This window comes from Oncorhynchus nerka, linkage group LG12 (assembly GCF_034236695.1).
Source record: "Oncorhynchus nerka isolate Pitt River linkage group LG12, Oner_Uvic_2.0, whole genome shotgun sequence".
Classification (NCBI taxonomy): Eukaryota; Metazoa; Chordata; class Actinopteri; order Salmoniformes; family Salmonidae; genus Oncorhynchus; species Oncorhynchus nerka.
Window position 1 is genome coordinate 12,859,313 of NC_088407.1, and position 18,562 is coordinate 12,877,874.

The window sequence follows — 18,562 nt, forward strand, 5'->3', positions numbered from 1 at the left end:
CGTTATTTTTTTTCTGGTCTTTAATTGGTTGCTTTTTATGCCGCCTCAGCACTCTGGACACGGCGGCGAGGGAAACGAAATCCAACTAATTAAGTATTGTGAGAAGGTTTTTAATGGGGGTGTTAAATCCATGAAACAACTATAGCTCTAACCATACTGTTGGAAGAGTGTGTGTTTGTGTGTGTGTGTGGTTGCAGGGTTACTGTAGGAAGAGTGTGTGTGTGTGGTTGCAGGGTTACTGTAGGAAGTGTGTGTGTGTGGTTGCAGGGTTTGTTTTACGGTGTTTCTCTGTTTAACGCTGACCAAGCTTCTTTTGAGGCCTCACCGACTCACCGTACAAATGACTCTACCATATGAACAGTTGGAAGCTTGTCCATCTTGTTTGCAAACTTTGGATGTGGCCTAGAATTGCAGTCCCTCAGGGTAAGGGTTGAACTGGCTCGTTCCTCGAGTATAGCATTCGTGAGTCTACTTGCGTGTTTGCCATGTCTCTTCCTTAAGAGGTAAGTAGAAGTTGCTTGGAGCTCGAGGGAGTTGGGCGAAGTTGCCCCCTAGTTGCTGATCTTGGGTCAATGTTACATTTCCCCCACTAATGGTTATTTGTTAGGATTGGGGCAGGCAAAGATGATCCTAGATCTGTACCTAAGGGAAACCTGCTTGCTTGTATGTTAAAGTGCTTTGAGTATAACATTGGGGGGGCCCACTTGCATGTTGAGCTTATTGGTTGAGTTCAGTCTAACACGGCATCGTCAGTAGATGTTCATAGGTCTGTGTCTCGGGGAAACTTCACCCTGGAGCGAGTTGGAGTAACAGTCTCAACAGCATCGGTCTGTGTCTAGGAGAAACTTCACCCTGGAGCGAGTTGGAGTAACAGTCTCAACAGCATCGGTCTGTGTCTAGGAGAAACTTCACCCTGGAGCGAGTTGGAGTAACAGTCTCAACAGCATCGGTCTGTGTCTAGGAGAAACTTCACCCTGGAGCGAGTTGGAGTAACAGTCTCAACAGCATCGGTCTGTGTCTAGGAGAAACTTCACCCTGGAGCGAGTTGGAGTAACAGTCTCAACAGCATCGGTCTGTGTCTAGGGGAAACTTCACCCTGGAGCGATGTGGAATAACAGTCTCACAGCATCGGTCGGTGTCTAGGAGAGGTGTGTTGAGCTGTTATTAGTGTTGTTAAGCTGTGGTGTGTTATTAGTGCTGTTGAGCTGTTATTAGTGTTGTTGAGCTGTGGTGGGTTATTAGTGTTGTTGAGCTGTGGTGGGTTATTAGTGTTGTTGAGCTGTGGTGTGTTATTAGTGCTGTTGAGCTGTTATTAGTGTTGTTGAGCTGTGGTGGGTTATTAGTGTTGTTGAGCTGTTATTAGTGTTGTTGAGCTGTGGTGTGTTATTAGTGTTGTTGAGCTGTTATTAGTGTTGTTGAGCTGTGGTGGGTTATTAGTGTTGTTGAGCTGTTATTAGTGTTGTTGAGCTGTGGTGTGTTATTAGTGCTGTTGAGCTGTGGTGGGTTATTAGTGTGGTTGATCTGTGGTGTGTTATTAGTGCTGTTGAGCTGTTATTAGTGTTGTTGAGCTGTGGTGGGTTATTAGTGCTGTTGAGCTGTTATTAGTGCTGTTTAGCTGTGGTGGGTTATTAGTGTTGTTGAGGTGTTATTAGTGTTGTTGAGCTGTGGTGGGTTATTAGTGTTGTTGAGCTGTGGTGGGTTATTAGTGTTGTTGAGCTGTTATTAGTGTTGTTGAGCTGTGGTGGGTTATTAGTGCTGTTGAGCTGTTATTAGTGTTGTTGAGCTGTGGTGGGTTATTAGTGTTGTTGAGGTGTTATTAGTGTTGTTGAGCTGTGGTGGGTTATTAGTGTTGTTGAGCTGTTATTAGTGCTGTTGAGCTGTTATTAGTGTTGTTGAGCTGTTATTAGTGTTGTTGAGCTGTGGTGGGTTATTAGTGTTGTTGAGCTGTTATTAGTGTTGTTGATCTGTGGTGGGTTATTAGTGCTGTTGAGCTGTTATTAGTGTTGTTGATCTGTGGTGGGTTATTAGTGCTGTTGAGCTGTTATTAGTGTTGTTGAGCTGTGGTGGGTTATTAGTGTTGTTGAGCTGTGGTGGGTTATTAGTGCTGTTGAGCTGTTATTAGTGTTGTTGAGCTGTGGTGTGTTATTAGTGTTGTTGAGCTGTTATTAGTGTTGTTGAGCTGTTATTAGTGTTGTTGAGCTGTGGTGGGTTATTAGTGTTGTTGAGCTGTTATTAGTGTTGTTGAGCTGTGGTGGGTTATTAGTGTTGTTGAGCTGTTATTAGTGTTGTTGAGCTGTGGTGGGTTATTAGTGTTGTTGAGCTGTGGTGGGTTATTAGTGCTGTTGAGCTGTTATTAGTGTTGTTGAGCTGTGGTGGGTTATTAGTGCTGTTGAGCTGTTATTAGTGTTGTTGAGCTGTGGTGGGTTATTAGTGTTGTTGAGCTGTTATTAGTGTTGTTGAGCTGTGGTGGGTTATTAGTGTTGTTGAGCTGTTATTAGTGTTGTTGAGCTGTGGTGTGTTATTAGTGTTGTTGAGCTGTTATTAGTGTTGTTGAGCTGTGGTGGGTTATTAGTGTTGTTGAGCTGTGGTGGGTTATTAGTGTTGTTGAGCTGTGGTGTGTTATTAGTGCTGTTGAGCTGTTATTAGTGTTGTTGAGCTGTGGTGGGTTATTAGTGTTGTTGAGCTGTTATTAGTGTTGTTGAGCTGTTATTAGTGTTGTTGAGCTGTTATTAGTGTTGTTGAGCTGTGGTGGGTTATTAGTGTTGTTGAGCTGTTATTAGTGTTGTTGAGCTGTTATTAGTGTTGTTGAGCTGTGGTGGGTTATTAGTGTTGTTGAGCTGTTATTAGTGTTGTTGAGCTGTGGTGGGTTATTAGTGTTGTTGAGCTGTTATTAGTGTTGTTGAGCTGTGGTGGGTTATTAGTGTTGTTGAGCTGTTATTAGTGTTGTTGAGCTGTGGTGTGTTATTAGTGTTGTTGAGCTGTGGTGTGTTATTAGTGTTGTTGAGCTGTTATTAGTGTTGTTGAGCTGTTATTAGTGTTGTTGAGCTGTGGTGGGTTATTAGTGTTGTTGAGCTGTTATTAGTGTTGTTGAGCTGTGGTGGGTTATTAGTGCTGTTGAGCTGTTATTAGTGTTGTTGAGCTGTGGTGGGTTATTAGTGTTGTTGAGCTGTTATTAGTGTTGTTGAGCTGTGGTGGGTGTTGTTGAGCTGTTATTAGTGTTGTTGAGCTGTGGTGGGTTATTAGTGTTGTTGAGCTGTTATTAGTGTTGTTGAGCTGTGGTGTGTTATTAGTGTTGTTGAGCTGTTATTAGTGTTGTTGAGCTGTGGTGGGTTATTAGTGTTGTTGAGCTGTTATTAGTGTTGTTGAGCTGTGGTGTGTTATTAGTGTTGTTGAGCTGTTATTAGTGTTGTTGAGCTGTGGTGGGTCTTAGTGTTGTTGAGCTGTGGTGGGTCTATTAGTGTTGTTGAGCTGTGGTGGGTCTATCTCCTGTAGTACATTTTTGCTGTTTTATTGAACTATCATCTTTTGAGATGTTTGTTCTCAGGACTCCATTGTGAATGAGACACTGGTCTCAACTGGGATCCCGTGAATAAATAAAAAGTTCAGTAAAAAATAACAAAATGAATCTATCAGTACAATCTATCTGTCAGGGGAAACTTCACTCTGGAGCAAGGTGCAATAATAGTCTCACAGCATCATCAGCAAATCGTCGTCGTGGGAACAGAGGGGTGTGGCGGTGGCCCGGGGGTCTGGGGTCATGGTGAGGGTTGGGCGAGACATCTTAGAGGGAGGAGGGGCCGAGGGGAGGGGCGCCACGGTGGCCCTGACTCTCCTGTTACCCCCCTGGAACTGACGACCCTGCTGCTGAGGGGGATGGAGAGAGGAGATAGAGAAAAAGGAGTAAGTTCCTGTGTATTGTGTGGGAGAGAGAACAAATACCGTTGTAAATACAACTCATATTTATGTTTATTTATTTTCCCTTTTGTACCTTAACTATTTGCACGTAATATGACATTTGTAATGTCTTTATTCTTTGGATGTACATTTTTATTGTTTATTTTACTTTTGTATATTATCTAAACTTAGCAAAAAAAAAGAAACGTCCCCTTTTTCAGGACCCTGCCTTTCAAAGACTACAGGGCGACAGGACGGACAGCTGATCGTCCTCACAATGGCAGACCACATGTAACAACACCGGCACAGGATCGGTACATCCGAACATCACACCTGCGGGACAGGTACAGGATGGCAACAACAACTGTCCGAGTTACACCAGGAACGCACAATCCCTCCATCAGTGCTCAGACTGTCGGCAATAGGTTGAGAGAGGCTGGACTGAGGGCTTGTAGGCCTGTTGTAAGGCAGGTTCTCACCAGACATCACCGGCAACAACGTCGCCTATGGGCACAAACCCACCGTCGCTGGACCAGACAGGACTGGCAAAAAGTGCTCTTCACTGACGAGTAGCGGTTTTGTCTTACCATGGGTGCTGGTCGGATTCGCGTTTACCGTCGAAGGAATGAGTGCACTGAGGCCTGTGCTCTGTAGCGGGATCGATTTGGAGGTGGAGGGTGAGGGCTAGGACCACTCCCCCCAGAAATGTCCGGTAACTTGCAGGTGCCTTGGTGGAAGAGTGGGGTAACATCTCACAGCAAGAACTGGCAATTCTGGTGCAGTCCATGAGGAGGAGATGCACTACAGTACTTAATGCAGCTGGTGGCCACACCAGATTCTGACTGTTACTTTTGATTTTGACCCCCATTTGTTAGGGACACATTGTTCCATTTCTGTTAGTCACATGTCTGTGGAACTTGTTCAGTTTATGTCTCAGTTGTTGAATCTTGCTTGTTATGTTCATACAAATATTTACACATCTTAAGTTTGCTGAAAATAAACGCAGTTGACAGTGAGAGGACGTTTATTTTTTTGCTGAGTTTAGTTCACTTGCTCTGGCAATGTTAACATATTTCCCATGCCAATAAAGCCAGAGAGAGGGAGATAAAGGGACAAAGACAAAGTCACTGTGTATTTCACATTACAAAGCATTTAGTTATTTGCTAGAAAGGGAGTGGAAAGAGAAAGTGACAGAGAGAAAGACAGAAATAGACGAGAGAGGTGAGATACTGTTAAGGGGGAGGAGGGAGGAGAGAGAGAGAGAGAGAGGCAGACCTGTCTGTGCTCACTGCCCACAAAATGAGTTGGAAACTGAGCTGCACTTCCTAACTTCGTGCCAAATGTATGACCATAATAGAGACACATATTTCCCTCAGATTACACAGACCCACAAAGAATTTGAAAACGAATTTAATTTTGATTAACTCCCATATCTATTTGGTGAAATACTACAGTGTGCCATCACAGCATGATTTGTGACGTGTTGCCACAAGAAAAGGGCAACCATTGAAGAACAAACACCATTGTAAATACAACCCATATTTATGTGTATTTATTTTCCCTTTTGCACTATATATAGACATAATATGACATTTGAAATGTCTTTATTCTTTTGGAACTTTTATGAGTAATATTTACGGTTCACTTTTTCTTGTTTATTTCACTTAAGTTAATGCTCTATTCCACTTGCTTTGGCAATGTAAACATATGTTTCCCATGCCTATGAAGCCCTTTGAATTGAGAGAGGTCAGGGGGAGAGAGTGAATCACTGTCACATTACATGATCTATTTGCATTGCAGGAGACCTTATCAGAGATGACCCATAAAGCTCTCTCTCTCACACACACACACACACACACACACACACACACACACACACACACACACACACACACACACACACACACACACACACACACACACACACACACACACACACACACACAAATGACCTGATCAGGAAACACTATGGGCTGTAGTAATAGCTGATAGCGACATGTATGGCATGATAATGAGTGACTAGGAGTTCATAGCACCAACAGACTGGCAACTCAGGCTAAAAGAATACCTAAGAATTGACTAAAAAGAAGAAGTCTATTGGTTGTGAGGTAATCATTGGAAGACACAGAGAAGTCTCCACGGTAACGGCCGGGTGACAGTTCCAGTTCCGCTCTCTCTCGTCTCTCTGACCCAGATTGAGACAGGGCGATTCGATTCGCTCAATCACTTCTCTAATACAATGAAATCACCCTGGAGACAGAGTGTGTGTGTATGAGTGACTGTGTGTAGGAGTGAGTGAGTGCGTGTGTGCGTGCGTACGCGTGAGAAACTTTTGATAAATATGTCTCTGAAGTCAAGAAGTAAAATACTGCCATCTAGTGCATACTTTCAGAAGTAAAATTATCAGCTATATCATAATACAACATCTATATCATTTATATCACCTATATAACCTATATCATTTATATAATTAATATCATAATACATCTATATAATCTATATCATAATACAACATCTATATCATAATATAACATCTATATAATCTATATAATTTATATAATCTACATCTATATATAATCTATATCATAATACAACATCTATATCATCTATATATTTTTTTTAAATTTTACCTTTATTTTACATTTATCATTTATATAATCTATATCATAATACAACATCTATATAATCTTTATCATTTATATAATCTATATCATAATACAACATCTATATAATCTTTATCATTTATATAATCTATATCTTAATACAACACAATCTATATCATAATACAACAAGGAAGTAATACTAAGTGTATGTTGTGTATTAAGCTGTTAGTAGCCCATGTGCCTCACCCTAATAAATTTGTTCCTTTTCCCTCTCATAACTTAGCCTACTGTTCTGACTTGGTAGTGCACATGTAGCCTATAGCCATTTTTAGAGAAATGTAATCATTGAATAGAGCTTTCATTGTCTGCTTCTATGCCCCCTTTATTTATCCTATGGTTCTGACTTGGTGTACAGGAAGAACACTGTAAAAACGGCCCATGTTCTGAATTTTCTCGCTGTACATTTCAAAAGTGCGGAACAAATAGTTACATTGACTACGTCCGTCCTAGCTCGCTCATTAATGTCTTAATCGAAATTACGGATAGCCTCTTATACGCTTGTCGTCCCCTTATGCCATAGTTTGTACATCTCAATTGTCAGTAGAAACCACATTTGTTTAAGCAAGTCAGCCATATCAGCTATGTTTTGTAAATGAGGCTGAATGAACCGTTATAGTTCAATTCATGTGTTTGTTGTTTAGTGTTGTTGCCTTGCTGGCATGTATCCCACATTTTTTTTTTTTGCCCCACCAAGATTTACACACTAAAATCGCCACTGCACAGAGATACCGTGACGAGATCCTGAGGCCCATTGTCATGCCATTCATCCACGGCCATCACCTCATGTTTCAGCGTGATAATGCACAGCCGCATGTTGCAAGGATCTGTACACAATTCCTGGAAGCTGAAAATGTCCCCGTTCTTCCATGGCCTGGAAACTCCCCAGACATGTCACCCATTAAGCATGTTTGGGATGCTCTGGATCGACGTGTACGACAGTGTGTTACAGTTCCCGCCAATATCCAACAACTTCGCACAGCCATTGAAGATGAGTGGGACAACATTCTAAAAGCCACAATTAACAGCCCGATCAACTCCATGTGAAGGAGATGTTTCGCGCTGCATGAGTCAAATGGTGGTGAGACCAGATACTGCCTGGTTTTCTGATCCAATCCCCTACCTTCTTTTAAAGGCGTCTGTGACCAACAGAAGCATATCTGTATTCCCAGTCATGTTAAATCCATAGATTAGGGCTAATGAATTTATTTAAATTGACTGATTTCCTTATATGAACTGTAACTCAGTAAAATCTTTACATGTTTCGTTTAGATTTTTTGTTGTTGAGTATATCTTGTGTGAATGTTAGTCCACTACAATCAAGTTGAAACAGAACAAACAGCTCAAGTATAACCATGAACTTTGACCCCAGTCATAAATGTCCAACGGTTAAACTAATCATTCACCAGGAACACATCATAAGCAGAGAAATAGATGGTTCTGTGGTCGTAGAAACGGAGAAACAGAGTTAAGGATCGTTAGTAGTAGACTGAACAGGGACAAACAAACCTGTCTTGGCTGTCGAGCGGGTGTAGTTGACGGGCCCACTGCTGGCCGTGGTTGGTCCCTGCGGGGAGTCTGTTGGGGTCTGTAGGGGAAATGACAGATCAACTGTTGTATTGTAGTAAGGGTGGTGACAGCAAATACCTGTATGGATATGAGGGTGACAGTAGGTACCTGTATGGATATGAGGGTGGTGACAGCAGGTACCTGTATGGATATGAGGGTGACAGTAGGTACCTGTACGGATATGAGGGTGGTGACAGCAGTCCCCTGTATGGATATGAGGGTGACAGTAGGTACCTGTATGGATATGAGGGTGACAGTAGGTACCTGTATGGATATGAGGGTGACAGTAGGTACCTGTATGGATATGAGGGTGACAGCAGTCACCTGTATGGATATGAGGGTGACAGTAGGTACCTGTATGGATATGAGGGTGACAGTAGGTACCTGTATGGATATGAGGGTGACAGTAGGTACCTGTATGGATATGAGGGTGACAGCAGTCACCTGTATGGATATGAGGGTGGTGACAGCAGTCACCTGTATGGATATGAGGGTGGTGACAGTAAGTGCCTGTATGGATATGAGGGTGGTGACTGTAAGTACCTGTATGGATATGAGGGTGGTGACAGCAGTCCCTGTATGGATATGAGGGTGACAGTAGGTACCTGTATGGATATGAGGGTGGTGACAGCAAGTACCTGTATGGATATGAGGGTGGTGACAGCAGTCACCTGTATGGATATGAGGGTGGTGACAGCAAGTACCTGTATGGATATGAGGGTGACAGTAGGTACCTGTATGGATATGAGGGTGACAGTAGGTACCTGTATGGATATGAGGGTGGTGACAGTAGGTACCTGTATGGATATGAGGGTGGTGACTGTAAGTGCCTGTATGGATATGAGGGTGGTGACAGTAGGTACCTGTATGGATATGAGGGTGGTGACAGTAAGTGCCTGTATGGATATAAGGGTGGTGACAGTAGGTACCTGTATGGATATGAGGGTGGTGACAGCAGTCACCTGTATGGATATGAGGGTGACAGTAGGTACCTGTATGGATATGAGGGTGACAGTAGTCTCCTGTATGGATATGAGGGTGGTGACAGTAAGTGCCTGTATGGATATAAGGGTGGTGACAGTAGGTACCTGTATGGATATGAGGGTGGTGACAGTAGGTACCTGTATGGATATGAGGGTGGTGACAGTAAGTGCCTGTATGGATATAAGGGTGGTGACAGTAGGTACCTGTACGGATATGAGGGTGACAGTAGGTACCTGTATGGATATGAGGGTGGTGACAGCAAGTACCTGTATGGATATGAGGGTGGTGACAGTAGTCACCTGTATGGATATGAGGGTGACAGTAGTCACCTGTATGGATATGAGGGTGGTGACAGTAGTCACCTGTATGGATATGAGGGTGACAGTAGTCACCTGTATGGATATGAGGGTGACAGTAGGTACCTGTATGGATATGAGGGTGACAGTAGTCTCCTGTATGGATATGAGGGTGACAGTAGGTACCTGTATGGATATGAGGGTGACAGTAGTCTCCTGTATGGATATGAGGGTGACAGTAGGTACCTGTATGGATATGAGGGTGACAGTAGTCTCCTGTATGGATATGAGGGTGACAGTAGGTACCTGTATGGATATGAGGGTGACAGTAGGTACCTGTATGGATATGAGGGTGACAGTAGGTACTTGTATGGATATGAGGGTGACAGTAGTCTCCTGTATGGATATGAGGGTGACAGTAGTCTCCTGTATGGATATGAGGGTGACAGTAGGTACCTGTATTGGATATGAGGGTGACAGTAGTCTCCTGTATGGATATGAGGGTGACAGTAGTCTCCTGTATGGATATGAGGGTGACAGTAGGTACCTGTATGGATATGAGGGTGACAGTAGTCTCCTGTATGGATATGAGGGTGACAGTAGGTACCTGTAAGGATATGAGGGTGGTGACAGCAGTCCCCTGTATGGATATGAGGGTGACAGTAGTCTCCTGTATGGATATGAGGGTGACAGTAGTCTCCTGTATGGATATGAGGGTGACAGTAGGTACCTGTATGGATATGAGGGTGACAGTAGGTACCTGTATGGATATGAGGATGACAGTAGGTACCTGTATGGATATGAGGGTGACAGTAGGTACCTGCATGGATATGAGGGTGACAGTAGTCTCCTGTATGGATATGAGGGTGACAGTAGGTACCTGTATGGATATGAGGGTGGTGACAGTAGTCACCTGTATGGATATGAGGGTGGTGACAGTAGTCACCTGTATGGATATGAGGGTGGTGACAGTAGTCACCTGTATGGATATGAGGGTGGTGACAGCAGTCACCTGCATGGATATGAGGGTGACAGTAGGTACCTGTATGGATATGAGGGTGACAGTAGGTACCTGTATGGATATGAGGGTGACCGTAGTCTCCTGTATGGATATGAGGGTGACAGTAGGTACCTGTATGGATATGAGGGTGACAGTAGGTACCTGTATGGATATGAGGGTGACAGTAGTCTCCTGTATGGATATGAGGGTGACAGTAGTCTCCTGTATGGATATGAGGGTGACAGTAGGTACCTGTATTGGATATGAGGGTGACAGTAGTCTCCTGTATGGATATGAGGGTGACAGTAGTCACCTGTATGGATATGAGGGTGACAGTAGGTACCTGTATGGATATGAGGGTGACAGTAGTCTCCTGTATGGATATGAGGGTGACAGTAGGTACCTGTATGGATATGAGGGTGACAGTAGTCTCCTGTATGGATATGAGGGTGACAGTAGGTACCTGTATGGATATGAGGGTGACAGTAGTCTCCTGTATGGATATGAGGGTGACAGTAGGTACCTGTATGGATATGAGGGTGACAGTAGGTACCTGTATGGATATGAGGGTGACAGTAGGTACCTGTATGGATATGAGGGTGACAGTAGTCTCCTGTGTGGATATGAGGGTGACAGTAGGTACCTGTATGGATATGAGGATGACAGTAGGTACCTGTATGGATATGAGGGTGACAGTAGGTACCTGCATGGATATGAGGGTGACAGTAGGTACCTGTATGGATATGAGGGTGACAGTAGGTACCTGTATGGATATGAGGGTGACAGTAGTCTCCTGTATGGATATGAGGGTGGTGACAGCAGTCACCTGTATGGATATGAGGGTGGTGACAGCAAGTACCTGTATGGATATGAGGGTGACAGTAGGTACCTGTATGGATATGAGGGTGACAGTAGGTACCTGTATGGATATGAGGGTGGTGACAGTAGGTACCTGTATGGATATGAGGGTGGTGACTGTAAGTGCCTGTATGGATATGAGGGTGGTGACAGTAGGTACCTGTATGGATATGAGGGTGGTGACAGTAAGTGCCTGTATGGATATAAGGGTGGTGACAGTAGGTACCTGTATGGATATGAGGGTGGTGACAGCAGTCACCTGTATGGATATGAGGGTGACAGTAGGTACCTGTATGGATATGAGGGTGACAGTAGTCTCCTGTATGGATATGAGGGTGGTGACAGTAAGTGCCTGTATGGATATAAGGGTGGTGACAGTAGGTACCTGTATGGATATGAGGGTGGTGACAGTAGGTACCTGTATGGATATGAGGGTGGTGACAGTAAGTGCCTGTATGGATATAAGGGTGGTGACAGTAGGTACCTGTACGGATATGAGGGTGACAGTAGGTACCTGTATGGATATGAGGGTGGTGACAGCAAGTACCTGTATGGATATGAGGGTGGTGACAGTAGTCACCTGTATGGATATGAGGGTGACAGTAGGTACCTGTATGGATATGAGGGTGACAGTAGGTACCTGTATGGATATGAGGGTGACAGTAGGTACCTGTATGGATATGAGGGTGGTGACAGTAGTCACCTGTATGGATATGAGGGTGGTGACAGTAGTCACCTGTATGGATATGAGGGTGACAGTAGTTACCTGTATGGATATGAGGGTGACAGTAGGTACCTGTATGGATGTGAGGGTGGTGACAGTAGTCACCTGTATGGATATGAGGGTGACAGTAGGTACCTGTATGGATATGAGGGTGACAGTAGTCTCCTGTATGGATATGAGGGTGACAGTAGGTACCTGTATGGATATGAGGGTGGTGACAGTAGTCACCTGTATGGATATGAGGGTGGTGACAGTAGTCACCTGTATGGATATGAGGGTGGTGACAGTAGTCACCTGTATGGATATGAGGGTGGTGACAGCAGTCACCTGCATGGATATGAGGGTGACAGTAGGTATCTGTATGGATATGAGGGTGACAGTAGGTACCTGTATGGATATGAGGGTGACCGTAGTCTCCTGTATGGATATGAGGGTGACAGTAGGTACCTGTATGGATATGAGGGTGACAGTAGGTACCTGTATGGATATGAGGGTGACAGTAGTCTCCTGTATGGATATGAGGTGACAGTAGGTACCTGTATGGATATGAGGGTGACAGTAGGTACCTGTATGGATATGAGGTGACAGTAGTCACCTGTATGGATATGAGGGTGACAGTAGGTACCTGTATGGATATGAGGGTGACAGCAGTCACCTGCATGGATATGGGGTGACAGTAGGTACCTGTATGGATATGAGGGTGACAGTAGGTACCTGTATGGATATGAGGGTGACAGTAGTCTCCTGTATGGATATGAGGGTGACAGTAGGTACCTGTATGGATATGAGGGTGACAGTAGTCACCTGTATGGATATGAGGGTGACAGTAGGTACCTGTATGGATATGAGGGTGACAGTAGTCTCCTGTATGGATATGAGGGTGACAGTAGGTACCTGTATGGATATGAGGGTGACAGTAGTCTCCTGTATGGATATGAGGGTGACAGTAGGTACCTGTATGGATATGAGGGTGACAGCAGTCACCTGCATGGATATGAGGGTGACAGTAGGTACCTGTATGGATATGAGGGTGACAGTAGGTACCTGTATGGATATGAGGGTGACAGTAGTCTCCTGTATGGATATGAGGGTGACAGTAGGTACCTGTATGGATATGAGGGTGACAGTATGGATATGAGGGTGACAGTAGTCACCTGTATGGATATGAGGGTGACAGTAGGTACCTGTATGGATATGAGGGTGACAGTAGTCTCCTGTATGGATATGAGGGTGACAGTAGTCTCCTGTATGGATATGAGGGTGACAGTAGGTACCTGTATGGATATGAGGGTGACAGTAGGTACCTGTATGGATATGAGGGTGACAGTAGGTACCTGTATGGATATGAGGGTGACAGTAGTATCCTGTATGGATATGAGGGTGACAGTAGGTACCTGTATGGATATGAGGGTGACAGTAGTCTCCTGTATGGATATGAGGGTGACAGTAGGTACCTGTATTGGATATGAGGGTGACAGTAGTCTCCTGTATGGATATGAGGGTGACAGTAGTCTCCTGTATGGATATGAGGGTGACAGTAGGTACCTGTATGGATATGAGGGTGACAGCAGTCACCTGCATGGATATGAGGGTGACAGTAGGTACCTGTATGGATATGAGGGTGACAGTAGGTACCTGTATGGATATGAGGGTGACAGTAGTCTCCTGTATGGATATGAGGGTGACAGTAAGTGCCTGTATGGATATAAGGGTGGTGACAGTAGGTACCTGTATGGATATGAGGGTGGTGACAGTAGGTACCTGTATGGATATGAGGGTGGTGACAGTAAGTGCCTGTATGGATATAAGGGTGGTGACAGTAGGTACCTGTACGGATATGAGGGTGACAGTAGGTACCTGTATGGATATGAGGGTGGTGACAGCAAGTACCTGTATGGATATGAGGGTGGTGACAGTAGTCACCTGTATGGATATGAGGGTGACAGTAGGTACCTGTATGGATATGAGGGTGACAGTAGGTACCTGTATGGATATGAGGGTGACAGTAGTCTCCTGTATGGATATGAGGGTGACAGTAAGTGCCTGTATGGATATAAGGGTGGTGACAGTAGGTACCTGTATGGATATGAGGGTGGTGACAGTAGGTACCTGTATGGATATGAGGGTGGTGACAGTAAGTGCCTGTATGGATATAAGGGTGGTGACAGTAGGTACCTGTATGGATATGAGGGTGACAGTAGGTACCTGTATGGATATGAGGGTGGTGACAGCAAGTACCTGTATGGATATGAGGGTGGTGACAGTAGTCACCTGTATGGATATGAGGGTGACAGTAGGTACCTGTATGGATATGAGGGTGACAGTAGGTACCTGTATGGATATGAGGGTGGTGACAGTAGTCACCTATGGATATGAGGGTGGTGACAGTAGTCACCTGTATGGATATGAGGGTGACAGTAGTTACCTGTATGGATATGAGGGTGACAGTAGGTACCTGTATGGATATGAGGGTGGTGACAGTAGTCACCTGTATGGATATGAGGGTGACAGTAGGTACCTGTATGGATATGAGGGTGACAGTAGTCTCCTGTATGGATATGAGGGTGACAGTAGGTACCTGTATGGATATGAGGGTGGTGACAGTAGTCACCTGTATGGATATGAGGGTGGTGACAGTAGTCACCTGTATGGATATGAGGGTGGTGACAGTAGTCACCTGTATGGATATGAGGGTGGTGACAGCAGTCACCTGCATGGATATGAGGGTGACAGTAGGTACCTGTATGGATATGAGGGTGACAGTAGGTACCTGTATGGATATGAGGGTGACCGTAGTCTCCTGTATGGATATGAGGGTGACAGTAGGTACCTGTATGGATATGAGGGTGACAGTAGGTACCTGTATGGATATGAGGGTGACAGTAGTCTCCTGTATGGATATGAGGGTGACAGTAGGTACCTGTATGGATATGAGGGTGACAGTAGTCTCCTGTATGGATATGAGGGTGACAGTAGGTACCTGTATGGATATGAGGGTGACAGCAGTCACCTGCATGGATATGAGGGTGACAGTAGGTACCTGTATGGATATGAGGGTGACAGTAGGTACCTGTATGGATATGAGGGTGACAGTAGGTACCTGTATGGATATGAGGGTGACAGCAGTCACCTGTATGGATATGAGGGTGACAGTAGGTACCTGTATGGATATGAGGGTGACAGTAGGTACCTGTATGGATATGAGGGTGACAGTAGTCACCTGTATGGATATGAGGGTGACAGTAGGTACCTGTATGGATATGAGGGTGGTGACAGTAGTCACCTGTATGGATATGAGGGTGGTGACAGTAGTCACCTGTATGGATATGAGGGTGACAGTAGTTACCTGTATGGATATGAGGGTGACAGTAGGTACCTGTATGGATGTGAGGGTGGTGACAGTAGTCACCTGTATGGATATGAGGGTGACAGTAGGTACCTGTATGGATATGAGGGTGACAGTAGTCTCCTGTATGGATATGAGGGTGACAGTAGGTACCTGTATGGATATGAGGGTGGTGACAGTAGTCACCTGTATGGATATGAGGGTGGTGACAGTAGTCACCTGTATGGATATGAGGGTGGTGACAGTAGTCACCTGTATGGATATGAGGGTGGTGACAGCAGTCACCTGCATGGATATGAGGGTGACAGTAGGTATCTGTATGGATATGAGGGTGACAGTAGGTACCTGTATGGATATGAGGGTGACCGTAGTCTCCTGTATGGATATGAGGGTGACAGTAGGTACCTGTATGGATATGAGGGTGACAGTAGGTACCTGTATGGATATGAGGGTGACAGTAGTCTCCTGTATGGATATGAGGGTGACAGTAGGTACCTGTATGGATATGAGGGTGACAGTAGGTACCTGTATGGATATGAGGGTGACAGTAGTCACCTGTATGGATATGAGGGTGACAGTAGGTACCTGTATGGATATGAGGGTGACAGCAGTCACCTGCATGGATATGAGGGTGACAGTAGGTACCTGTATGGATATGAGGGTGACAGTAGGTACCTGTATGGATATGAGGGTGACAGTAGTCTCCTGTATGGATATGAGGGTGACAGTAGGTACCTGTATGGATATGAGGGTGACAGTAGTCACCTGTATGGATATGAGGGTGACAGTAGGTACCTGTATGGATATGAGGGTGACAGTAGTCTCCTGTATGGATATGAGGGTGACAGTAGGTACCTGTATGGATATGAGGGTGACAGTAGTCTCCTGTATGGATATGAGGGTGACAGTAGGTACCTGTATGGATATGAGGTGACAGCAGTCACCTGCATGGATATGAGGGTGACAGTAGGTACCTGTATGGATATGAGGGTGACAGTAGGTACCTGTATGGATATGAGGTGACAGTAGTCTCCTGTATGGATATGAGGGTGACAGTAGGTACCTGTATGGATATGAGGGTGACAGTATGGATATGAGGGTGACAGTAGTCACCTGTATGGATATGAGGGTGACAGTAGGTACCTGTATGGATATGAGGGTGACAGTAGTCTCCTGTATGGATATGAGGGTGACAGTAGTCTCCTGTATGGATATGAGGGTGACAGTAGGTACCTGTATGGATATGAGGGTGACAGTAGGTACCTGTATGGATATGAGGGTGACAGTAGGTACCTGTATGGATATGAGGGTGACAGTAGTATCCTGTATGGATATGAGGGTGACAGTAGGTACCTGTATGGATATGAGGGTGACAGTAGTCTCCTGTATGGATATGAGGGTGACAGTAGGTACCTGTATTGGATATGAGGGTGACAGTAGTCTCCTGTATGGATATGAGGGTGACAGTAGTCTCCTGTATGGATATGAGGGTGACAGTAGGTACCTGTATGGATATGAGGGTGACAGCAGTCACCTGCATGGATATGAGGGTGACAGTAGGTACCTGTATGGATATGAGGGTGACAGTAGGTACCTGTATGGATATGAGGGTGACAGTAGTCTCCTGTATGGATATGAGGGTGACAGTAAGTGCCTGTATGGATATAAGGGTGGTGACAGTAGGTACCTGTATGGATATGAGGGTGGTGACAGTAGGTACCTGTATGGATATGAGGGTGGTGACAGTAAGTGCCTGTATGGATATAAGGGTGGTGACAGTAGGTACCTGTACGGATATGAGGGTGACAGTAGGTACCTGTATGGATATGAGAGGGTGTACCTGTATGGATATGAGGGTGGTGACAGTAGTCACCTGTATGGATATGAGGGTGACAGTAGGTACCTGTATGGATATGAGGGTGACAGTAGGTACCTGTATGGATATGAGGGTGTAGTCTCCTGTATGGATATGAGGGTGACAGTAAGTGCCTGTATGGATATAAGGGTGGTGACAGTAGGTACCTGTATGGATATGAGGGTGGTGACAGTAGGTACCTGTATGGATATGAGGGTGGTGACAGTAAGTGCCTGTATGGATATAAGGGTGGTGACAGTAGGTACCTGTATACGGATATGAGGTGACAGTAGGTACCTGTATGGATATGAGGGTGGTGACAGCAAGTACCTGTATGGATATGAGGGTGGTGACAGTAGTCACCTGTATGGATATGAGGGTGACAGTAGGTACCTGTATGGATATGAGGGTGACAGTAGGTACCTGTATGGATATGAGGGTGGTGACAGTAGTCACCTGTATGGATATGAGGGTGGTGACAGTAGTCACCTGTATGGATATGAGGGTGACAGTAGTTACCTGTATGGATATGAGGGTGACAGTAGGTACCTGTATGGATATGAGGGTGGTGACAGTAGTCACCTGTATGGATATGAGGGTGACAGTAGGTACCTGTATGGATATAGGGTGACAGTAGTCTCCTGTATGGATATGAGGGTGACAGTAGGTACCTGTATGGATATGAGGGTGGTGACAGTAGTCACCTGTATGGATATGAGGGTGGTGACAGTAGTCACCTGTATGGATATGAGGGTGGTGACAGTAGTCACCTGTATGGATATGAGGGTGGTGACAGCAGTCACCTGCATGGATATGAGGGTGACAGTAGGTACCTGTATGGATATGAGGGTGACAGTAGGTACCTGTATGGATATGAGGGTGACCGTAGTCTCCTGTATGGATATGAGGGTGACAGTAGGTACCTGTATGGATATGAGGGTGACAGTAGGTACCTGTATGGATATGAGGGTGACAGTAGTCTCCTGTATGGATATGAGGGTGACAGTAGGTACCTGTATGGATATGAGGGTGACAGTAGTCACCTGTATGGATATGAGGGTGACAGTAGGTACCTGTATGGATATGATGGATATGCATGGATGAGGGTGACAGTAGGTACCTGTATGGATATAGGTGACCATGGTAGGGGTACCTGTATGGATATGACAGGGTGACAGTAGTAGTCACCTGTATGGATATGAGGTGACAGTAGTACCTGTATGGATATATGAGGGTGACAGTAGTCTACCTGTATGGATATGAGGGTGGTGACAGGGTAGTCACCTGTATGGATATGAGGTGACAGTAGTCACCTGTATGGATATGAGGGTGACAGTAGGTACCTGTATGGATATGAGGGTGACAGTAGTCTCCTG

The 18,562-nt window shown here is 45.0% G+C and overlaps 1 protein-coding gene across 1 annotated transcript in view; it reads right to left on the reverse strand.

Annotated features, from left to right (window-relative positions):
• Nucleotides 1-3,687: 3,687 nt before the first annotated feature.
• Nucleotides 3,688-18,562, reverse strand: part of m1ap (meiosis 1 associated protein) — a 93,390-nt gene continuing 78,515 nt past the window's right edge. Inside the window, exon 15 of the mRNA XM_065026015.1 lies at nucleotides 3,688-3,864. Within this exon, the coding sequence (XP_064882087.1) occupies nucleotides 3,688-3,864 (177 nt within the window). The remainder of the gene's footprint in view (nucleotides 3,865-18,562) is intronic.